Source organism: Pseudopipra pipra, chromosome 8 (genome assembly GCF_036250125.1).
Source record: "Pseudopipra pipra isolate bDixPip1 chromosome 8, bDixPip1.hap1, whole genome shotgun sequence".
NCBI classification, from domain to species: Eukaryota; Metazoa; Chordata; class Aves; order Passeriformes; family Pipridae; genus Pseudopipra; species Pseudopipra pipra.
In genome coordinates, this window is record NC_087556.1 from 30,323,281 (window position 1) to 30,348,315 (window position 25,035).

The 25,035-nt window shown below is 43.1% G+C and overlaps 1 protein-coding gene across 6 annotated transcripts; it reads right to left on the bottom strand.

Moving 5' to 3' along the window:
• Positions 1-22: 22 nt before the first annotated feature.
• ALDH18A1 (aldehyde dehydrogenase 18 family member A1) lies at positions 23-25,034 on the bottom strand. 6 transcript variants are annotated; one of them, XM_064663439.1, is made up of 18 exons: positions 24,884-24,951; positions 19,066-19,189; positions 16,178-16,401; positions 14,438-14,587; positions 14,247-14,351; positions 12,763-12,921; positions 12,083-12,173; positions 10,348-10,472; positions 9,441-9,585; positions 7,972-8,045; positions 7,227-7,326; positions 5,944-6,164; positions 4,162-4,299; positions 3,857-4,052; positions 3,583-3,704; positions 2,735-2,921; positions 1,753-1,848; positions 23-810 (listed from the first exon to the last, which is right to left on the bottom strand). In XM_064663439.1, the coding sequence occupies exons 2-18, from the start codon at positions 19,157-19,159 to the stop codon at positions 629-631; spliced, it is 2,409 nt and encodes an 802-aa protein (XP_064519509.1). In that variant the 5' UTR covers positions 19,160-19,189; positions 24,884-24,951; the 3' UTR covers positions 23-628. The 6 variants fall into 6 exon arrangements, with proteins under 6 accessions (XP_064519509.1, XP_064519508.1, XP_064519511.1 ...); XM_064663438.1 differs by lacking the exon at positions 24,884-24,951 and adding an exon at positions 22,504-22,575; XM_064663441.1 differs by lacking the exon at positions 19,066-19,189 and having other exon boundaries at positions 24,884-25,034.
• Position 25,035: the final 1 nt, after the last annotated feature.

Genomic DNA, 25,035 nt, shown 5'->3' on the forward strand with positions numbered 1-25,035 from the left:
TACAAATAAATAACAAAATTCATGCAGCAGACAATTATGTTATTTATCTACAATAGTCAACAATACAAAGAAATAGATATAAAAGGTTTCTTGGTCAAAAGCTTACTACACATTTGGAACATCTGTCCCCCTGTCTCAAGAGTCATCAAATACACAGAAACTAAGCGTAAAGCTTTCTGGCTTTCAAGAGCTGCCATGATCATAAAACTGAAGAAAAAACCGCTCAAAACCAAAACTATTGAGTCTGTTCTCCAGAACAGATACTTGAATAAAACAAAGACTTATGAAAAAAAAAATTATGCTCCACCACCAAGCATATTTGCTATAGGGAGCACTGGGACAAAAAAAGAATGCAGCAGATGTTGAAGTCCTTTCTTACGTTACCTGCATGATTTGGAAAAGTCTGTCTGTGGGAGGAGTGAGGTCAGCTTGCAGATACTGTTTAAGGAAACTGAAAGGGGGGGGGAATCTCATCGATGTGATCATTTTGTATTAACTGTACTGCAAATGACCAAGGACAATGCTCCTGAAGATGAAAGACAAACTCCTTCACCAGAGAGTGTCCTGAAGCCTGGACATCTTCAGGAAATAATTATACCCCTGGGTTTTAACTCCAACCCCAGCATTCTCAGTTGGCATTTCTCTGAGGGAGCGGGAGGCTCTCATGAAGATACTTCATGGTCCCGTGCTCTGAGAAGTCAGAAACAACATGATTGTCCCCCCTCAGCAACCACTTTGTAGTTAAGAGTCCTTCAATTCCCACTGGTCCACGTGCGTGGATACGAGAAGTACTAATTCCCACTTCAGCACCTGTAGGAAACACACAAAATAAAGGTAGTTAATCTCCTGATGATGTTCACTTCATACTAAGCAGTTTTACACCTTTATGTCAAAAAGCCGCCTGCCTTTCAGTGACCCACCATTATCTGCTCCTCTCCAAACGCCAGAAGTTCTGTTTACCCAATACAAAAGTTAGAGGAGGTTAACTATTTCATTATAAATTGTAATGTTTATACTTCTGGCTGCTACAGAGTTACTTTCAGAAAGAAAGATGCAAGAGAGAGAGGCATCTCTTACATGGAACTTAGACTTGTTTCCTGAGAGTTTAATCCTTTAAAACAAAAAGACAATAGCTAAATTGGTCAAGATTATGAACTTACTTTTTTTTTTTTATCACACTGAGGAGATATTGCAAGATCTTAACTAAAATTTTTGAATCACATGGAACACTGAATGTTCCAGATAACAGATTAACAGCCTGCAGTGGAGACTTCAGACTTTCTATCTCAGGAAAGAATGTTTCTCTTGTCTTCTGCAATTCAGAGAAGTGCACCTGTTTATTTAAGCAACTCATCCTCAGTTTGCTTCCTGCCCTTCATTCCTCAACACTGCAGGGCTGGCACACTGGACAGCAGCTCAGTCTGCCCAGCAGGACCGAAACATGTCATTCTTTACAGCATCATTTGGGAAGGGAAACAAAAGGAAAACTGTTTACTAGTTTCACATCCTGGGTTCCACTGTTCTATCACCATATGCATGCAGCACACTTTACTCTGATTGAACAGAGCTTCAAAGGATTCAAACCAGCTTTGTGTGTCTAGGCTTCAGCTTTCGTACAGAACCTTTCCTGAAAACCTCTTATTAGACACTAAGATAAGAGACTAATCCTATCTTCCAGCGCTCGTACTGCCACACTTTTCACACACTCCAGCAAATTATGCAGTTGCATCCCTGCAATATTTTCTCTCTCACCAAGTCCAAATCTGTAGCCATCAGAGAATCGGGTACTGGCATTCCAGAAAACACAAGCGCTGTCGACGTGCTGGAGGAAGAACTCTGCTGTTTCCTCTGGGAAAGTGGCAGAGACAAAAAAAAAAATCCATTACCTACAGAATGGTCATGCACTCCAATAAATACAACACAAACCAGTGAACAGATGTAACAATACAACTTTCATGTGCAACCTTATCAGACAGTATTTAAACAGCCTGGGCTAAGCCATGCTCATTTATACCTCCTTCCCTGTATGCTTACCAAGTAGACACAACTGCTAATGTTAAAAGAAGCTTGTGAAGACTAGAAGAAAGCAAAAAAATGTCTAATTCTAAATCATCCAGCCTAGAACTTTCAAAGAGGGATTTAGTTGTATGACTGGGGAGAAAAAACAGCTGCCCCAAACCACGTCTGTCAGTCAAACTGTTAAACTAGAGTCAGGTCTCCATTAGTCTAAAACATGGAATTGTTCTAGATAATGAAAAATCCTAAACTCAATTGCTATTGCAGGTAATATTTGGGAACCACAACGTAGAAATACCACATGCAAGTCTGTGAACTGGAGGTCAGTTGCCCTTAGTGACAAGACAAACATTTAGGATCAGCTCTATTTCCAGTACAGTCCCTACAAATCACCGGTGCACCAGCTCTCGTGGCAGTGGGTTATATGGTATCAAACACATGCCTTTTAGTGACACTCATTTAAGCTCAGCAGGAGGTTCAGGAACAGAAGCCTGCTTGACTCACACACTGTTCAGATGCAGATCAACGTGACCTTACGCAGCTGATTTTCAGGAGTTCTGGGCTTGGTTTGGTTGGAGAGTCTCGGCACAGCCCTAGTTAGGTTTTGAACTGGCACAGACCCGAGAGAAGAACTACTACAATGTAATTAGTTACACTAAAATCAGGAATTGGCAGTCAAACCAAAACAGTAGCTTAAGGAAGGAGACTGGTCACTAACCATTCTCTGTGATAATAACATCCGTGTGAGAACTTCCATACTTGTGGATATGTTCAACGGCCTCGTGAACGCTGTCCACCACCTCGATGCAGCACTCCAGGTCCCCGTACTCCGTGCGCAGAGATTTCACTTCTGAAGGGCTGAATGTCAGGTAAGATGCAAACTTTGGGCCAGCGTGAATCTTCACCTGCAATACCAGAAACATTCTGTGCTGCTGACCATAACAGAGCCTTGCAGGTGAAAACTGTAGCTTCTTGTACTCTGTGTGGGATGGACGGCTACCTTTACTGAAAACCACTGCTCGTGTCTAGCCAACTCATTAGTGTACTGGCCTTTTGATGTTCCTTGGACACACCAGAAGGGAAAATGGATGTGAATAAAGGGCGTGCAAGAGGAAAATTTAAAAAAACCCACATGGATGGAGCAAATTCAGAAAGGATAAAAGCAGGAAGTGAATTCACCTGGGTAAGAAGCTAAAGGAACAGATTTAAGAAGAGGCAGCTTTGCATCCGGGAGGTTAACAACAGTTCAGTCAGAATCTGAAAGGGTTGTGTATATATGCTCTTCTAAGGCAGAAGATTATTTTTCCTATATACAAGTAAGTATTTGTATCCCAGTAACAGCCTGTAGCTGTCCTGAACAAGCTGCTTTCAGACAATTTCTACAGAAAAACTTGATGTTGTGTGGAGAAGCAAAGTTCTCCCCAAGTTCATTTACATGTACAAAGACACTTATGGGTACTAAAGTGTTATGCCATTATAAAACTAAACAAGGCTACACCTGTCAAACCAAATGCTTCTGAAGCTGTTAGGAAAAACCAAAACAAAACACAAGTATGAGTGACTAACCTGTTCTACTCTCAACATGTCTATGATCTGATCAAACAACGGGGTTCTCAGCAAGTCGCGATGGATCAGGAGAGTTTCCAGAGCGTTACAGGCAGCAGGATATTCACACTTTGAGTCTCTGACTGAAGTTTAAGAGTAGATAACTGGTTACATAACATTCATGACAAGGATTTTGAACAGCATATGCATAATAAATTACCATAATTACAATGCATACTCCAAACACGAAGTTGAATTACACGCATGAGGTTTAAGTCACCCTCCCACAGCTTACTTATCCGTGTGACCTTCTCAACGCTGGCATCCGTGTCCACGTACACGTGGCAGATCCCTTCGCTGTGTCCCATCACTGGGATTCCCTTGGCAGCTTTCTGGATATTCCTGACCAGCTGCGATGAACCACGTGGAATGATCAGATCTATCAGCTTATCCAAACGGCAGAGATCTTCTACTTCCTCTCTCGTGTTCACCTGTGGTAGTTGCAATACCGACAGTTCGCAATTTGAACTTTCAAGTTTTGCTTATACTTTTTACACATACCATAGCAAAGGAATAGTTGACTGAAATCCAAGCACTTACCAGCTGCACTGCATCTTTGACTCCGTGAATGGAGAGGGCTTCTTGTGTCAGATGATGGAGGATTTGATTGCTGTGTGCTGCCTCTTTCCCTCCTTTAAGTAGTAAGCCATTTCCACTGGCTATGGCCAAAGCAGACACCTGTCAAAAGCATTTATTGAAGGAAAAAAGGGAAAAAAAAAAAATCCCTAAATGTAATCTTTGTGAGAATGACACTCACAAAATAAAAATGGGATTTTTAGTCCTGTTGATATTATAATCAATATTAATATATATAATATTAATAATACATAACACTAATAATATTAATAATATTAATATATCAATATATAATAATATTAATCTCCAGGTTTGCTTTTATGGCTCCAAAAAATCCCTGCAAGTAACAGCACATTTAACTACAGAAATTATGTGTTAGTGTTTCAGGAACAAACTTGAGTTTTCAAGGTACTGTTGCCGGGGCAGACTGCAGTGGACAAGTCAGAGGAAATCCTGGACATGGGGTTTTATAAAAACTCGGCAGCTGTGTGGGCAAACACCCGAAGGAGAATAATTTTAGGAGGAAGAACTCTTGTCCTAACCATTCTGGCAGAAAGTGGCTAAGAAGCTCTTCCTATGAGCAGGAAGAACATTTTCATCATGCTGTCTAAAACAGAAGTCATAAATAAACAACACTTTCTCTAACTGTGGGAGAAAAAAAACTCTGGGACAATAGGCCCAGCATCATCTTTTCTTTCATCACCAGAAAAAAACAAATAATATTGTCACCCTTCTGTTTAAGGTGCCATTTGAGCCCAGCAACACAACAGATTTTTGTTCTTTTCTACCTAGGAGTATGTCAGACCTTATAAAGCTCTCTTCCAAGACTTATTTTACTTTTGTATCCCTTTTTGTCTTCCTCATCCCAATTTTATTCACAGCACTACAGAGGAAGGCATTTGCCCTTAAGATACCTGCCCTATCCCTGGCACAAGAGAAAGTACATTCATTTAAAGTACACCAGTCAAGATTTTCACTAGCCTTTCCAGCAACTTCAGCACTTAAGAATTTAAAACACCATTCACCCTCACACCCATCTCCCTACAACTGAGTAAAAGCCAACCTTCACTGCACACAAGCCGTAGCAGTACAGAACACACCGCTCACAGCCTGGAACTTCTGTGCTTTCTCTGCTCAGCCTTTTTAATTTTTCTCTTCAATCATGTACTCCTAACAGCTCCTGTTAAGTCCTAGCATCTGTATGAGCCAGTTCCTGGTTAATCCCAGCCTGCAGTTCAGCTGTGTACAGCATGGACAGAGAAAATAAGAGTGTACTGGGAGGAGCCCCCTGGGCTGTGAGTTGGGCACTGAACACACACTCATTTAAACACATACAGGACCTGCACCATCTGAATGTATGATAACTCCTTCTATACATCAGGTTTATAAAAAACAACATGCCCTCCCCCCCTAAAAAAAACCAAAACCAACCAACAACCAAAAAACCCCAAAACAAAACAAAAACCAGAAACCCAACCAAACAGAAAAAAACCCCAGCCCCCTCTTACCCCCGAAAAAACAACGACAAAAAACCCCAGGCCTGATTAACTGAGCACTGCAGAAACAAGTTCTGAAAATATCTCTGCAGAAAAAACAGGGATGCCAACAAAATCAATTACAGAAGAATCTAAGCAAGAGTCCTTTGAAAGAAGACTTCTTGCAGTCTCTCAGTTGCTCACCAACAGAAATACCCTTTCTTCCATCACCAAAGAATTCCCAGCAGTGTGTTCTGCCCCCCTTACACACCTGTGGAAGACAGTCTGGACGAGACTCAAAGATCACGAGGAGGACCCCGATGGGCACTGTCACCTGCTCCAGGTGCAGGGCCTTGGCTATCCGTGTCCTGCGGAGCACGCGGCCCACGCTGTCCTGCGAGGACACCGCGATCTGGCGCAGCCCAATGGCCAGGCTGTTCAGCTTCGACGTGGACAGGCTCAGGCGTTTCAACAAAGGAAGAGCCAGTCTCCCTAGAAGAAAGAAAAAGTTGTGCTGGAAATCTGTGCTGGTCTGCCTAGGCTCAAGCAAAAGTGACTTAAGCAAGTGCTGAGCCTCAGGAAAATTCAGGTGTTTCCCACACCGCAGCACGTAACCTCCCTGAGATGGAAAATGCACAGCATTAAGTTTGGTAGTCACAATAAAAGCGCTCAAATACGACTGTGATTTCGCCCTCCCATTTTCACTTAATGCAGCTTAAGTGCTTTGTACATGAAGCAACAGCAACATCTACAAAGACAAAGTTTGTCCTATTTCAAGTACTGCCGTATGTCTGAATTTTTTACAGGTTTCTAACCCTGCAGTATTTCTGGAAGGTCCAGGCAGTAATTTAATCTGTTTTACAAACAGAAATGCCAAAGCAGAGACATATTCACAGCACTGCTGTGAGACTGGGCAAGAACTTTTTAGTCTGAGCACATTCAGACACTAAGTTAAACCAGCAACATCCCCTCAAATACTCTGGGAAGTAAAAAATGGTTCCCTGGTATCTTCCACAGATTATTACAATTCATGATGTGCTCTTTTCATCTATTTGCTATGCCAGTTTGTACACGTCTCAATTCCAGCTTCTCAGTGAATGCATCCATCTAACACATAAGAATGGGTTTAATCCAAGCCACCTAAAGAGAACCTTCCTCAATTAGAAGGGGATACAGTTCTCTTTGGAGAACATCAATTTAAGTGTAGAGATGACAGCCTTCCCCTCAGGAGCCAAACATTACCTTAACCAGCCTATAAAATATTCACTCTATGCATGACAGTAACAGAGATGATATTTGTTCTTTCTTTTTATAATACATCACTTGGTATTTTGCAGGGCCTCAGTATCTTCTCTGATGAAGGCAACTGTTTCATGTAATGAAGGAAGCTGCAGCTGCTTATGCTGACAAGCTCTCAAAGCCCTAGGTTCACTAATTTGTGCCAGCCATAGTACCCAATCCCAGGTAACAGAAGATTCTAGTTCTTCTCTTTTGTCTTGAGGCCGAGAGAGGTTCAAGATGATACTGTTACCATAGAAAGATTTGAAATATTACCTTTATTTTCAGCCTCTTCTAAGTCCTTTTTGTTTGCCAAGAGAATTTCTTCTCTCTGGTCAGTTAGTAAGTCAGCAAGACGATAAATAATCTCCGCTCTCTGAAAGGGAAAACAGTTTCTGAACTGATCTCTCACATCAAGTCTCAGCCATTTGACATCTGGGCCCTATGCTCCATGACACATCCTCTCACTGTTAACTCTCCCAGTACTTGGCCAGCTGACTTCTCCAGCCTGCATCATATTGAAAAATAAGGCTGAACACTGCTTCAACCTTTATTTTGCTTTTTATTATCTTGTTTCCATGCCAGGTGTTCTTCACCAAACTCACATATTCTTCCTTTAGGAGCACCTCGTGCCACATCTTGCCTGCCCAGCTGCAGAGCAGTGATTGCCTACAACTCTGCTTTTGCATACATGTTGTATGTTGAACTCCACACAGGAGTGAATGGAACAAGTTGCTCCAGTCAGTCCTTCAGCAGCTCTGACCACAATTCATTTCTCTGTGCTATTTGACACTGTCAGGAATTTTATAAACCCCACAGGAAAGCATATTTTACTCCACAGCCCCAAGGTACATTATCTTTTTCTTTTCCCATTTCTGAGCATGCTACAATACAAATGACAGATCTGGCACACAAAGAATAGATTCTTGTCCCAAGGGGCCCATTTCTGTTATAAATCCGTGTTGTAAAACTTGCCACACATGCACAGTCTTAACAAGCAGCTACTATATTGTTCTGTCACCTGCTCAGGCTGTAGAGCTGCCAGGGTCCTGCCACCAGCTCGAGCCATCTCAGCCTGCTGTTCTACAGTCGGGCCTGCAAAAAAAGCCAAAACCATGCCACACAGACAAAGTAACAGCATATGCAGAAGTGAACACCAGGCCTTCCATCTTCCCATTCTTTGCTCAGATCAGGAAAGCAGGTAAAGAGTCTTAAACGTAAATTTCAAGAAAAAACTTACATGCTAAAACAGAAAAATCTGTACCTGACATAAAAGTACTGCTGTGGTCCCTATGCAAAGTCACCACAGAGATGTGGTGAGTGTGCACCATGTATCAAAAAGACTGGACAAAGGACAAAAGAACAGCAGGATATGTCTCAAGGCATAGCAGGCTTCTGAAAGAAAGGAGGCAAACTTTGAAAAGTTTAAGTATCCAGCTGAGGAATGTATGCATGGGAACATATGAAAAATAATGGGAGCCAAAGCCCAATTCTGTAACAGCTCACAGAAAAATTGCTTTCCCTCTATCTCTCCTTGTATGCATTTTAGAATAAAGGTGCTGAAATGATATGAAACAGGTAATTTATGTTTCTGTTTCAAAACAAGTCATCATGTTCAGGCAGCGTTTCCCCCAAGAGTTCACAAGTAACTCATGGATAAACTAAGTTGTTATTTTTAACTCTCCTGAAATCTCCTGTAAACCAGATGACTTGAAGGTACTAAATACAACCCAACTTCTGTTTTAAGAAGGGTCCCATGGAAATAGCCAGAGTAGGAACTCCAATGTTATGGAACATATAAAGAGGTGCAGTGGTAAGTGTAAGAAAAGGACTTGCAGACACATGATTAATTAGACTTAAGACGTGTTGAAACATCTTTTTAAAGTGATATCATACTTTAGAAAGTACGGCATCTTTTGGTGTTCTTTGAGAAAACTGATATGTATGTAAGCAGATATAGTTGATTTCTAAAAGTTACTTGAATTTCCAAAGTGTGTTTCTTGGAATATGGAAGACAAAGAGAAGATTGGAGTAAAACCACAACAGTCCACAGGGACTTTTGCTGTTTGCTGTGTTTGTAAGACACTCAGAGTGGGATCACAAGATTAAAAGCTTTACTGCTGATATAAATTTATTATAATGGGACTAACCAAAAAGGCTCTTGACCATAGTGACACAGAGTGGGTTCAAAGGATAATTTGACACATTCATACAAGAAATCCATTAAGGATTACACATGAAGAAATTCACATGGCTTGAAGTGCAAGTCAAAAGTATCACTCCACACTTACCCTATTCTGCAAAGGTCACAAGGGGAACAAAAGCAGGGAATTCAACATTTTCTATCCTTACTCTAGAAAATAGCTTTCAAAATCCATTTTTCATGCAGAGTGTGGTTTCCCAGTTATTGCACGGGTCTAGACCAATTTTAACTCTAACTTTTCAGGAAATCTCTACAACTCTCAATGTACACATTATCTTTGTACTCACCTGCAGGTTTTACCTCTGAAAAAAAAGTTCCAACTTTTTTCCCTTCCACAATATCTGTGATGACATGACCTGAGATCTTTGGGTGGGTTCCATTTGCAATCACCACAGAGGTGCCTCCTTGGAGGGCCCACAGAGCTGCTTTCACCTACAGCAAAGGATAGAGCCAGGTCCAAGCAATGCACTTGTGTTATTTGAGTCACCATGCACAACAAGACTTCTTGGCCCACTCTGACCTCCAGACTGATCACTCGTGCTTTCAAAGAGCATTCAACACACTTTAGGAATTTCCATAACGTAGCACTGAGTGAGATCATGTATTTGCACTTTACCTTCCCTTCCTTAACCAGCTGCCCCTTTATCAGCATACTTCAAATTTTCCTAACAGTTTGCTTTTTTCAAGACTTCTGCAAGGGCACATTGGTCATATGTTCTTTCTCACCATTACCTTATGCTGAAAGTTCTTATTACTCTTCGAAGAAATCCAATTTTCTTTTTTGAAAATATTCTGTTGCCATTTTTTCTGACGTTGATCAGGTATCATGGATTAGCTTAATCCACTTTAGGTGACCACATGACATTACTTGTACTGCAGAGCACTGTTCTTGCTCAGGTGCTGGCCATTACTATATAATATTAAAATATTATTCAATACCATTAGCTGTCTGCATTACTCCCTTAACGTCTGATCAGTCTAAGCACTCCTGGATGCTCTGATCAAGATGCAGAGGTATTGTCATTGCTTATAAACCTCTGGTGAAGCTATGAAGTTTGCTGAAGGGTTACTCAGGTTTCCACACGAAGTTTTTACCCACTCTTTTCCTATTCAGCTTCTTATTGGGTTTTTTTGCTTATTTGATTCAACAAAAACATCCTTCCCAAAAACAAAACAAATGTTCCATATTTCTACCTTGGCTTCCATGCCACCCATTCCCACTCGGGATTTGGTTCCAAATGTTACAGACTGCTGGTCGCCTGGGTAGAATATGTCAATGAGCTTTGCATCATCAGATCCTGGAGGGCTGTTAAAGAGTCCTGAAATAAACAATAAAAATCAGTTATATACCCTCATGTCCAAAGCTCACGTGTGAAAAAAATAAAAAAAATAAAACAAACCAAGCAACATGGGGCTAAAAAGCTGTATTCCACTTTAAAGGATTGAAAACTTCCACTGAACCCTGCTTTCTGAGCACAAAACACTTCACAGGCAGTCTCAAGTATAGGTTTACTGAAAGCCTAACAAATAAGAAAGCAAAACCCCACATGCTGATCAGCAGCATGCAAGCTGGGACGTAGTGATATTTGGTTGGGGTTAGAGACAGTTTACAGCTTTTATATGTTCAGCATCAGGCCTTACATACACAAGCCCCCAGCTGAAAAGACAAAGGACAATACTCCTCACCAAAGCCTCAGATGATATTCTTGAATGCTGGGTTGTACAGTGAGAAACTGGGCAATTCAGAAACATGTAAAAAGGGTTCAGAATTCTGCTAAGAAGGAACACAACACTACAGAGACATACTCTACTAATATTTTTAAAAATCAAATAACTTTATGTAACTATGTTTGGAGTTGGATGACACTTTAGTTAACCTAACACATTAAATTTGAACTCTTGAATCACACTTCCCAGAAATTCTATGTGAACAAATAGTGCCATGACAAATTAGAGGGCAAAAGTGCAGACTATCTGGGTCCATTTCTGACAGCTTGGGAAGGAGAGGACACATATCTTTCCATAAACAAAATGTCACACTGAATGAATAAGCCTGCAGGGTGGGTGTGCTGAGTGTTAACTTTTTTTACAAGCTGTTTTGACTGTTGCTTTTATAAGTTATTCTCAGACAGTCATTTCAACTAGAACCAACCATGAAACCTGGTTGAATCTGCTAAAAGAAACTGTATTTATGGAAAGACACCATCTCCTTCCTCAAGGCCTAAAGTATGTGTTGAAGACCAGGATCCACTGAAAGAAACCCATCTGGAGAAGATGAAAAGGCTGTGACTTGGGTGATGTGGTCTGCACTGATGTGAAACTGCACCCACTACCCTCCTCTGTCTAGAAACCAAAGTTCAGCATCCATAGGTAACAGGCTTATGCCACAAAAGCACAGCTCAGAAGACTTGAGCAGTGTAAGCCAAAAATCTGGGATAGAAAAAGCTTGGAAGATCGAAGTATATGGAAAGCAATGACCAGGACTTCTGCTGATAATTCACTGAAACAGTACTTGCTGCCAGAAGAAAAAAACTATTGTAGAATAGTATTCGGTTTATAATCCTTATTCTAGACACAGCCTTTATCCTGCAGGGTGCTCCTGACTATCCTACAACTCTAGAAGCTGACAGAAGTACCACAGCACACGTGGTACTCTGGGTTCTGAACAGGTCTCAGGTTCACAGGCATTCTCATCCACCCACATTCAACAGTGTGACCTTTGGCTTATTATTATTATTAATAAGTCTTTGGCTTATTCCACAGCATCAGCAGGGGGTACAGGCCTGAAGGAGTTAAGGAGCATGTTGCAATTGTCCACACAAAAGGGATGAGCTGAAGAGATCGGTAAAACGTGAAAAGAGGTTGGTTTGACAATCCACTGTAAAACTTCATTAAAACTAAAAAGAAATTAAAGAAATTACTCACAAACCTTCTACATCTGAGAGAACAATCAGGAGATCAGTTTTCATTTCCACAGCCAGTCGTGCTGCCAGACTGTCGTTGTCCTTCACACTGATCACCTGCAATGCACGTGCACATCAGCAGCACTGGGGAGCAGGAGGAGCTAAGAAATGTTTGGTGGCAACACACAAAAGCAAGTTACCTCAGCACTAACAAGGCCTCCTGGGCTACTTTGTTCACACCCACCGCAACTTCGAAGGTGATCTTTGTGTGGAAGCACATCTGCTTTTGGAATGCAGTACAGCAATACCAAAATGAGTATACCAAAATGGCATCAGTACCTGCATTCTCTACCTCGGTGCCCAGGGACAGGGCAAGGGGCACTACCTGACCCTGCTTGAAGCAGGGGTGCTGGACTAGATGACCTGCACAAGTCCCCTCCAACTTCAACTATTCTGTAAAAAACAAATTAGGCATGCTTGGTTTTGACAGAGCAGACGTTATCTGCCCTGCTTTCACCCCACAACAACGTATCACAACAGACACAGACAAGTCAGTACAGTCTTCCAGTGCTTTCTGTCCACACTAATTGTGGATGTGTTTCCCTGCTCTAGGCTTCAGAGGTCCCCAGTTATGGCAATAGTCAAGTACACATTAGAGCTGTACCATCTGCAAGCTGGAGCCACCCCCTTGCAATACTTTACCCACATTTACCCCCTGCAGATCACTGTTTGGCTCTGGAGGTGGAACAACAGCATCATTGGTGTTAATTATAGGGACAATATTCATCCTTAAAAGCTCATGTAATGTCCCGTTTAAGTTGCGACGCTTCTGTTCATCATGGAAATCCAGGTTGGTGACTAAAATCTAAGAGGAAGAAAAAAAATACTTAGCCTACCACCTTTTCTGAGAACAGAATCATAAGCTTACATATTAACACGTCATAACAGAGCAGTCATGCCTTTTGGGTCATTAAAGAAACAGAAACTACATTTCGAGGATACAGAATACAAGTGAGAAATATTCTTCCCACAACATTATAGGTTTATATGCCTTAACTTCCACTGGAGCCTACAACAGCCTTTCTCAAGCTGACAGGTCACACACTCCAGGAGCAAATTTGGAAAAAAAAAACCGTAATCAGAACACAGATGCTGATGGTAACTACTCAGACCTAAACAATTCAATGGACTACTCAAGACATTGCCTTTCCTGATTTTCCTCACAGTTTCATGTTCCTACCTACAGCAAGCAGAAGGGATGCTTTATCTCCAGACTTCTCTTCAGCTCACTAGAACTCACTTGCTTTTCTGAAAGAATTTTGTCATTAAAGCCTCCTGCATGCAGATGCCATCCCTCTCTTTTTGGTATTTTAAGACCAAAAAAAATCTCAATGTCTGCTCTGGAGAGACTGGTTTTTTTATTTTTACTCTCTAATTGGATATTTGAGAACTAAGTAAACAACTCCAGCACACAAATGTTACAATAGCACGTCGAATCCGTGTGTGCTCTGACCTTTTTGGCAGAGACAATGAATTCATTTATATCAAAGGAATGACAGTTGTCTATGGACTTTAACAAGATTCTAATCCAGCACGACCTATAGTGATTTTTAGCTATATGTAAACATTTCAGCCATATCAGCTCTGCCATATTACAGGAAGAACTTCCTCCAAGACTTCATACTAGGCTCCTTAACTCATTAAAAGTGTCTAAACAAATAAGGCCTTACAGTTAATGCAATTCTGTATTCTCAGAGTATTTAAGATAAGCAAAGCCTGTTTAAGAGTACTTCAAGTGACAGAGTTGCAGCCTTCAGCATAGGACTAGGGAAACCATCATCCACAAGCTAGAAAGGTCTGAGGAGCAGATGGGTAGAAAGTTCTGAACTGTGGATATGCACTTCCACCAGCTTTACAGAATGCGTGGCAATCTAACCATTTGTGATTTTTAAACCCTCACTTTGGATCACCATTGAGCTTTTGTGAAGAGATCTTACCAGACTCTCCCTGCTATATAAGAGCAGGACACACCTGAACCTCAGAAGGAAAAAGCATTTTGCTTTTATCTTGACGATGGACAACTCCATGTCAGAAATACTTAGCAAGGCACTCCTTTATAAGGTACTGTTTATATGAAAATAATAAGCCCCAAAAGTAGCATGTCAGTCTAGGAAGGAGGGACTGCCTTACCTGAGCTGCACAGATGCTGTACTGTGTAAACATGGCCTCGTACAGGGCCATGAGCCCACTCTGGCCTGCTGCTGCACAGGCTCGGGCCTCCAACACTGGAATAGCCTACAAAGACAAAGAGCAGCTGTCAGTGACTGGAGCAGGTACCACCCAACATTTAAGGAAAAGCACAAGTGCCACCAGCCTCTCACCATGTCTTTCAGTTGACTCTGGCCTGAATGAAGTGCTTGTCTCACACTCTGAGAAAGCAAGATCTCATGACGCAACCGCTGCTTTCCAAAGGCTACAGCACCACTGGTGACAATCATCATCTCTCGGCCCTGGTTTTGCAGCATTGAGACCTGTAGGTACAGAAAATAAGAAACAGGGCCTGGTGTACCCTCACTGCCAGCATGACAGTCCTGGCTGCTATAGACAACCTTATGCTCACCAGTTCTTACTGACATAAGTGCTGTGATTCATCCATGGATGCACAAATCAAGGCAAACATCCTTTAAGATATTTCTGCACACCTTCCTACCCACTGAGGAGCTATGCCAAGGACTGTATGCCATCTACAGCTTCTGCTAAACCATCTTTTCACAGTACCTGTTTTTATGACAGAATCATGCTTGAATCTTCAGAATACATATTACATGCTAACACTTCTACATCCCTTACCTCTCTACCACCATTGCTACAGATAAGGAAAGACATGAAATGTAAAGGAGCAGTTGTATCTTCCACCAATCTTCTTATCCCCCATCCACTCCCAAAGCTATCATTACACAGTAACTTTGAATTCTAGGAGTGAAAAGGCCAACTAAAAAAACGCTTTAGATTACTTCTTTCTTACATGTATCTGTCCAGATTCCTTTCAAAACCCTAAAGCTAAATGTCTTACGGGAATTTGATTTGTTAACTTTACTTCTCAGAGGAAACATGTCCAATCCTTGCCAAAGTAACTATTTCTTTTTGGAGAACAAATACATGAGTTGATCCCATCAGTTTTTCCTACAAGTAATGAGGTTTCAAGCTTTTCCCTGGAGGAACTCTGCAAATTCTCAGGTAATCAAGAAGGGTTGACTCTTTCTGAAGAGTTCACAAACTTCAGTACCACCTTCCCACCACAGCCAGCTAATGCCCCAGTCATGTCCTACCTATGGCATAAAAATCTCACTGTGCAAACCTCTCACACTGCACTGGGTCTGGCCCAGATGGAGTTAACTTTCTTTATAGGAGTTTATGGTGCTGTGTTTTGGATTTCAGTTCTAAAACAGTTTTGATAACATTCCTGTGTGTTGCTAAATAGTGTTGCACGGCATCAAAGCCTTCTCTTGCCCCCATGGTGACCAGCACTTGCACAGCATCAAGGCTTTCCTTTTTCCACTATGTCCCATCCCAGCAGGCAGGCAAGGGGCTGGGCACAAAGTTCAGAGAGGACACATTCAGGAGAGCTGACCTGAACCGGCCAAAGGGATACTTCAAACCACGGAATGTCATGCACAGCAATAAAACTGGGGTTGCACAACAGCAAAAGGCAGGGGGTTGTCTTCCAATGTGGCCACCACTCAAAGACCAGCTGGGCATGGTCTGCTAGTCCCAGGTAGTGAGTGATTGCCTCAGAATCACTTGTTTCTTTTCCCCTCTCCTTCACTTATGAAACTGTCTTTATTTCAACCCATGAAATGGGTTACTTTTGCTCTTCCCATTTTTTTCCCAATCCCACTAATGGTGGGGTAGAGGTGTGGGGAGCAAACAAGAACCTGTGTGGATGCTTAGCTGGTGGTCGAGGTCAACCCACCACACCTTCAAACAACAATGTCCTGAGTTACCTGGTTTATGGAACCACAGCACAAGGGATTTAAAAAGAGGGTTTGCTACAATCTTCTGTACCACTCAGCAATCCCTGAGCATCTGAAGTTAAACCAAACGTTCAGGCTCAGGATTACCTGCTCTACAATCGAAGCCAGCCTTCCAAGGGCCAAGCCACACTCATCCCCTCGGGTCACAACAGCACTACCCAGCTTCACCACGATCCTCTTGGCGTGCTTCAGCTCGCTCCGGTGTGCAAAGGGTTTTCCATGGGCACGGCTGAGCGGCACCGTGAGAAATGGAATGTTGCTCCAACAACGGATGGATTCATTCCTTAACCTTTGGTTATGGTGAGGGAGGTCTGTGGAGAAAGAAAAAAAGAAAAAAGAAAAGCAGTTCTAAGTGTTTTGTTCAGACTTTAGACCCTTGAAGTCATGCAACATTTCCTCCTTTTCCAAGGTTAAAGCTCACAACACAAACTTCCAAGTGACTGGGAAAGAGAAATAGCTTTCAATTCACCAAAACACAGTGAGAACCAGTGCCATCTGAGCAGCACTAACCACCCCTAAGGTATAGAAAGCAATATCCCATGCATCACAGATCTCTGACTCTGGGAATCTATAAGACCAAACTGAGGGACACTGTAAAAGAGTCCACACAGCTCACAGCACAAGGACGAGTTTTAAAAACAATCTCCTTTGCCTTGCCTCATTAGATACAGTTATAGAGAGTTTTCCTGTCTGTAGTAGCAAAGAAAGCTTGACAGTTAGGAAAGAAAAGAAATACAGCTTTTACAACACCTCTGAGTCAAGTATTTTTGCACATTTTTTAAGTGGGGGCAGTTGAAGGGGGATGAACATACAAACTCAGAGTCATGTGGTGGTGTCCAAACCCTGGGACAGGAGACACAGCCGTGCCCCAAGCCTGGCAGGGTTCAGGAAGCCTTTGGACAATGCCCTCAGTAGTGTGCTTCAGCTGAGGCCTGCAGACCTGAGGCATCAGGCAGTGGGACTAGATGACTTACAACTGAACTATTTTATTCTAGTCAATCCTAATGAATATTTCATCTGAAGATGCAGAGATTTCTTTACAAATCAGTAAACCAAACCCTATGCCATGGTCAGTTACCTGATTTTGTTTCATATGTTCACTATCTCTAATTTTGATGCTCTATAGTACAAAATGCATTAATTTATAATCTAAACGTGACTGTTCTTGGTGCTGGAGAAAGACAGGAACAAACACCGTGCTACATAAAAGAGAAACTTGTAATTTTAACAATGCTTTAATTAAATAAATCTTTTGTTCATTATACACATAGAAGTAGCTTAAATGATATAAATGAGGGCTGCATTAACATGTCACACAAATAAAAGTAGGAAACGAAATTTCGAGAGGAGTTTCATTTGCCTCTCATTTTCACCATGGAATACTTGTGAATGTAAATAAGGTCTGTAAAAAACTGGGAGAAGGAGTCCAGTTTAACTCTTCTTTCCAGCATTATACCTTATTATTTAGTATTTGCTTATCCTACACAGTATAACCAGAAAGGAGTAAAATTTATTTCCAGTTCTCTTGGCTAGAGATTCAGGATTTAGAAGGTTCCAAGAAGGCAGCTGCTGAGGGTTATCCAGGATCTTAAAAGAAACCATTTATTTTTTTCAGAAAAACAAGGGAAAAGACAACAGTTCTAGAACAAGCAGAGAACTTAATTAATCTCTAATAAAGTCCAAACTGCTGATCTTGCTCTACAGCTGCATAAACCTGCCTTTTTTAGTCACTTTACACCGGACTGAGATGTGAAATCAGCTCCCACCTTACAAATGCCAAACACTTCTGGTGATGCAAGCCCAGTAACTTGCTCCGTATGCAATTAGGAAGGAACTGACAGAGCCAACCAGTCCATGTTTTAGACAAATAGATTTAAAGGCATCCAACTTTTTATATCTTGTACCTTGTCAACAGTTTCACTTCCTTAATAAAGAAGGGGAAACATATGAAACATACTCAAGTATTTGGCACCGCAGATCCTTTTATGCAACCTGCATGAGGCTTGCTTCTCAGGAGTAAAGAAGCAGAATTTCAAAATACACCTGGGCTGAACAGAACAGAAGACAACAGTGGAGAATAAACAGAAAGCAGTGGAGAACAAAGAAAAAATTGTGATAAATGATCACTCCAGTTTTAAATCACAACTGATGAAGTAACAAGAGTTGCTCCACTGCAGGATACTGTCAATACTTAGGAATAAACTCACAATTAATACTGTGAAAATTACTGACTTTGGAAAATGAGGGATTTTTAGAAATATTACAAATACAGAAGTCAATAGAGCTGTAGATCATAAAGAACAAGTTTAGCATTTTCAAGATTTCCACATTTAATTCATATAATTACTAATAAAAGAGAACTGTTAACACAGAGACCAATGGGAAATTAATCTTGCCTGCAAAGGTAAACAGCTAATCTCTTGATCTAATGGAGTCTATCTTTGCCTTTTCTATTTCAGACTACTCATGAAATAGACACTGAATGGTTCTCTCAGGTTAGATTTTCAGGGAAGAGATATTTACAGAGCATCCATGTATTTACACTCAGGTTTCCTGCAAGCATCTTTCCACTTTTATCTATTCCAAATAAATTTCAGCTTTGCACCTTGCTTTACTCAAGACATCTGTGGGCTGAAAAGACAGATGGGGGAGCAGACATAATCAGATCTTGTTTTCTAGGAATGTATGAGGATGAAATAAAGAACTTTTACAGTAGCAGTACTTTCACAACTGATTTTTTTTTGCTTGAAATGCATGTCACAAAGAAAAAAAACCACAGACATCCAGATGAATACTACTTAGTTGACGGAGCAAGTGACATTAAGGAAGTACAGCTTCAACTGCAGTTCACTTCAGAGGTTTTAAGTCTGAATGATGTTGATGAGATGATTTTCTTTCACCACAGCAAAGAGCACAGACGTGCCCAGACACAGTGACCAGCAGTACTAGAAAGGTGTGCTGTCTCTCATACATACATGAACGGGGAATGGCTGCCACAGCACGTGGAGACAACACAAAGCACCATCCCGGGGAACGGACAACAGGGCTCAGAGCAGCTTGACACAACATTCTGAGATGCCTTCTGCAAATCAAGGATATCTGCAAGTTAAAAGGGAGGAAGGGGGAAAACTGGTTAAACATCAGTGACTTTCCATCTATATTTCTCTCTTCACCCACTTCCCCACTCCAGCTCATCTTTGTCCTGTACAGTCTTAGTACCATTTCCTTGTGTCTCCTCTCCATTTTGCAGAATTTGCTTACAGACTGTGGCACAGAAGAACTGAAGGCCCCTGTTCTCTACCTGCTGCCAGAAGATCATTATAAAGGTAAAGAAAAAAACATGGGTCCCCAAGAAGGGAAAACACTATTACTGAATGTACCTACAGTGGATAAAAGTCCTAATTTTGTCCACAGAGAAGCCTGGAAGAAAAAAAAAAAAACACAGAGAGAGGTTGCATCATCCAGACTTCTCTGCACATCCCACAACAGAGCATCTCCTACACTTGTCATGAACCTCAGCCCTATTTAATACAGGAAATATGCTTGTTCGCTTTTCCTTGAGCGCTATCAAATTACAAGATGTTACCCATGATTGCAAGTAAGGACACGAATTTCCAAGGTACTTGACATTAGTCTCCCTTGACTGAAACTGCAACCACTCAGGATTCTTCTAGTTCTAAAATTCACTAGAGCAAGTACACAGCAAACAAGGGATAGAGAGTCAGCAATTTCCTATGACAGCTCCAGTTGAAGTAATACATCTACTATCACAAAGGAACCAAAGGAGATTAACAAGCATCCAGTTCTCCCAGACAATATTTAAGCCATGAAACCTACCCTTCCCCTTTTACAAAATTTTGCTTCCCTTACTTGCTTTCAATCCATTTCTCTGCACCATTGGAATAAAGCAAACACCACTGCACAAGCTATGGGACAGAGAAGGTATTGAAAAGAGGGCACAGAGGTCTTATAGTAACTGCATTGGAAGGCTGCTATTACAAACACCAGGACAATTATAGCACTGCCAGTTCTGGCACATGTGTACATGAACATTATCCTGCATCAGCATGTTGCCATTATCCCTCATTATAATCCTTACAAAAATCTACAGCTCTACATTAGACAAGGCAGCCACCAGCAGATAATGGTTCTCCAGTCTAGTACAGCTGACACTGCATGCCATTTTAACAATATTAATCTGCAGTGTCCCTCCAGTTCTGCATTTCATCTGAAATGCCGATATAGACCTCTGCCAGGATGAAGCAAAGGACTCTGAGCAGATGATGAAACCAAGCAAGTACTCAGTTTTCTCCTCATAACAGGAAAAAGCTCTTGAAGGAGCTGGGAAACAGTCCTAACTAGACATTCCCCCTCTGAGCCCTTACCAGGCACCTCACGTGTCTGCCTCTGGGGCTGCACAATTCCCACCATCCATAGGTGGTCTGGCTGTTCCAGCCTTCCACCCTGAAGTTCACCTTCACACCTACTATCAGACAACAGGATCTTCCTTGTGTCTCAGAGGGATGCTCAAAGTCCTGACAACCAGAGCTGGCAAACAACGGGTCCTTTATCCAGAACCCCTTCCACCACAAGTATCCTGAGTGGGAGAATCGTCACTCTGACTACAGGGCTGCTGGCAACTAAGAGCAACCCTGTCCTGGGAGGCTGCCTCCAGTTTCCCTTTGCCAGAGACACCTTTGCTGAAGGGGAGCAGACAGTGAAGGGTGAGAAGTGTCAGATACCTGGATCTTTGGAAGGAAAATGATTAGGAAAAAAAGCATGTTTTTGAAACTTGTGAGAAAAGGCAAGGAGAACAAGTTAACAAGAAAACAGAAAGTTTAAAGCAGCAGCAGACAACAAGGAAATGAAAAGAGATATGTGAACGGGAAATGATGCTGCCAGAAAGCACAGACACAAGGTATGCTGTAAGCCACAAGCTTTCTTTAAAGGCCAGTCCAACTCCTTTCTCTCCTCTCACTCAATCAAGGACTTAAAGCTAATTTCAATCCTCATTTTCCATTCCACTCACATTTCCACCATTTTCATACCTGGAATGGTTCTGGTCTTCAGTAACAAACTAAAAAAAGTTACATAATTAAAAATAGAATACAAAAAATAATAAAATACTTCTGCTTTACTTAGAGGGAGCAATAGAAAGAAATGCAAAATGCATTATTCAGGTATTTCCCCTAGCATCAGCCTAAATTTTTTTTTCATCACCAGAAAACCCTACTACTTCCAAACTAGCCTCTGAACATGACCTTTAAAAAATATCATTTTCCCATTATCTCTTTAAATGATGAAAGTTGTCCTCATATTGTTGCTAATAGAAAGCAATACTATTGGCTAGTTTTCATATACTTTTATCTTCATAACAGCAGTTAAATAGCACAGTACATTTATTCTGTTCCAGATCAGTGTACATAGACTTAGTCACCTTCCAAAGCAATCAGAGATCTGAAATCCTAAAACTGGTGCCTTAAACACCAACAATCTATAACACTTTTTTCAGTCCGTTGGCTGCAGACCTGTAAGATGTCCACAAGTATCTGCTGTGAGTTGATTAAAATAAACTAAATAAACTTTTCTCACAATTTTATATATAAAGGCAAACATCTCAGTGTTAGGACATTCCACAAGTGAAAAAAATCTGGAAACCAAACTGACAGAAAGAGCTATTCTGTACTATACTTAAGCAACGAAGTAGAGACAAATCAAGTTCCAAGGAAATGCACACAACTGCCAGGTGGTCTTTACCACAATACAAATAAGTCCTCTGTGACATGCAGAGGCTTTTGCTATTTAAACCGCTTCATCACCTTACCAACTAAAACTTTTGCAAAGGGGAAAAAACCCAAAACTCATCTGCGGTTCTGCGTGTAAACCTAAACCCTAGAAACCTTCCCAGAGGGTTCTTCTGAACTCTTCCCAGTTCAGAAGAGCTGACTAAAATAGAGGAATCCTTCAAATAAATGTTGTTTCGAGCAGCTCGCGAGCAGCTCCGCCGGGATCTGCAGCAGTTCCACGCACAGGGAAGAGGCGGCTCAGAGCAGCGAGTTCCACGCGGCTCCTCCTGCCCAGAAGGATCCCGGCGGGCCCGCCCCGTGTCCCGGCCCCGGAGGCCTCCCGAGAGCCCCCGGGCCGCACCCGCGGGAGCTCGGTGCTGCTCCGTTGTGCCAGCCCGGCTCTGTCAACCGGGGCCGGAGCAAAACCAGGGCTGTACAGCAGCAGCAGCACCGGCGGCAGGGCCGGGCCCCTCGGCTGCGTCCCTGCCGGGGGGAGGAAACCTCGGGGCCGCGCAGCTCTCCCGGGGCGCTCGGGCCCGCGAACCGCAGCGGCCGAGGACCTCCCGGGGACCTCCCGGGGACCTCCGCGGACCCCCCGCCCCACCCCGCGCCGCGCCCGCTCCGCACCCGCCGCCTCCCGACGCGGCTCTCGCGGAGCAGCGCCCGCGCACGGGCGAGCCGCGCGGCCTCGGGCCCACCCCTCTGTGCCACCGGAGCCAATCCGCGGGTCCCGCTCACCCGCCGCAGCCAATCCGGGAGCCCCCCTGTGCCAGCACAGCCAATCCGGGAGCCCCGCTGTGCCAGCGCAGCCAATCCGCGGGCCCCGCCGTGCCCCCGCCGTGCCGCCGTCCCGCAGATGATGTAACTCCGGTCCACGTTGCAGCACAAAATCCTGGGCTTTACACGTTGCAGCGTTAACAGACGTTTTGTCTGGTCCCAGACTAGTCCAGACAGCCCCACCCACGGCACGAGCTGCTGAGCCATCTCCCACAGCCTCCTTCACCTGGACTCGCCCTGTTCTCACATGTCTGCAGACAGCAGATGAAAGGGCTGTGCAGCCACACTTGTGAGAGTGGCTTTAGCTCCTTAGACCATTTATATCCTTTCTTTTCTCCACTGTAACACAAACCCCTCCAGAACGGCAAGAGTGCTGGCTTTGGTCTTCACTTTACCTCACATTATCCCCTTTGCATTCATTTCTAAATTAAGATAAATGTAGAATCATTTAGAACCCTAGAATCTCCTGAGCTGGAAGGGACCCACAGGGACCATTAGGCCAACTCATGGCCCTGTCCAGGACACCCCAACAATCCCACCCTGTCCCTGAGAGCGTTGTCCAAACGCTCCTTGAGCTCTGGCAGCCTTGGGACCGTGACCACTGCCCTGAGGAGCCTGTTCAGTGCCCGACCACCCTCTGGGGGAAGAACCTTTTCCTGAGATTCAGCCTAAACCTGCCCTGTCACAGCTCCAGCCGTTCCCTCGGGCCCTACCACTGCTCACAGGGAGCAGAGTCGGAACTGCCCCTTGAGAGGAAGCTGCAGACACAGGTGAGCTCTGCCCTCAGAGCTTTCCTCATATCAAGGCTATTTCATATATACAATAATCTCCATTGCTCTTCCTCCACCTCCCCAATTAGCCCAGAGTACAGCATATAAAATATGCTGTACAGAACTGCACAGACTACTCAAATTTGGACAAAGCAAGGATTTATATAGTGGCATAATATATTTTTTTATTCTGCATTCATTCCTTAAGTGATAATTTCTACCGTTCTATTTGCTTTTTGACTTTCACTACATCTTCAGCTGACTTTTCAGAGTATCACGCACAGTGATCCTCAGGTGTTTTTTTCCCTGGATGCTGCAGAAAAACAGAACAATAGCATTGCTTTCATATTCCTACTAACACAACATGCAACAAGAGCAGCTGAAAAATTACTGAAGCTAAGCCTGAAAGATGCTCACTTTGCTATTGAACATGATTTTTATAACAATCCAGTACAGAGTAGCTTAGAAGAGCAAGGGAATACAGCAAACACAGAAATCAGTAAAGCATTTTACACAACAAAAAATATTCACTGACACAAAAATGGAAAAGGTAATGTAGTTTCTGAAGTCTCTAAACATACTTTACTAGAGAACAGGGAAGAAGAAAACTTTATTTTAACCCTTTGTAATTGCTTCTCTCAGTGTCCTCGAGCAAATCTGGGAAGACAAAGAAAGTAAACACTTTCAAGTATCTGTCAATTTTAGAGTAGAGAGTCAGCTCAGGCATAAGCATTTATGGAAATATTTGAGATATTATTCATTTAAGAAAATAAAACTCTTCCTGACTTCACAGTACAGAGTTGCCAAAGGCTTTTGGTAAACCTTGTAAGCTTTGCTCATTAAGTCTCCTTTATCTACAGTTTTATTACTTTTTTCAGAGGGCTGTCAGGTTACTTAAAAAAACTTCTAATCTGATCCTGTTCTGTCTACTGTGAAGAAACACTATGTGAAGAACACAGGCTTATCACCAAGTCAGGTCAAAACCTAGGTAGTGACTCTGAGGTGTCAGGCAAGCGTCAGGTGGATTTAAATGTTTTCTTTGGGCATGGAGAAATCTTGTAAGTACCCACAAGAGACCACCAGCAAGAAAACCTCCAGAACAGCAGCTCTGCTCTCACAGGGCCCCAGGGGGTGGAGGCCCCTGCAGCTCCAACCAGCCCGTCTGGTGCTCGCAGGGGACCGAACCGCGATTTCCCGGTCACTCCTGGCGGCAGCACCGCCCGGGACCGCCGTCAGACCGGACCGCGAGTCTGAGCGGCTCCGGGGAGCCTGCGGGGTCCGGGAGAACGGGGGTGAAGGTGCCGCCCGGCAGCGCCAAGGCTGAGACCCTCCTCCTCTCCCCTCATCCCTCGGCCGGGAAGGGGCCCCGCGCGGGAGGGGAACGGGCAGCACCGACGGACGGCGGGCACGGCCGAGGCTGCTCGGCCCGGCCCCGCCCGGCTCTGCTCGGCTCTACTCACCGCCCGGTTCTCCCCGGCCCGGCCCGGTTTTACTCGGCCCGGCTCCCCTCAGCCTCAGCCGGCACCGCCCGCGTCGCTTCCGGCCCCGCCCGCGGGCTCTGTAGCTGCTCCTCCTTTGAAACCCAAAATTGCATCTTCCAAGAATCGATGGT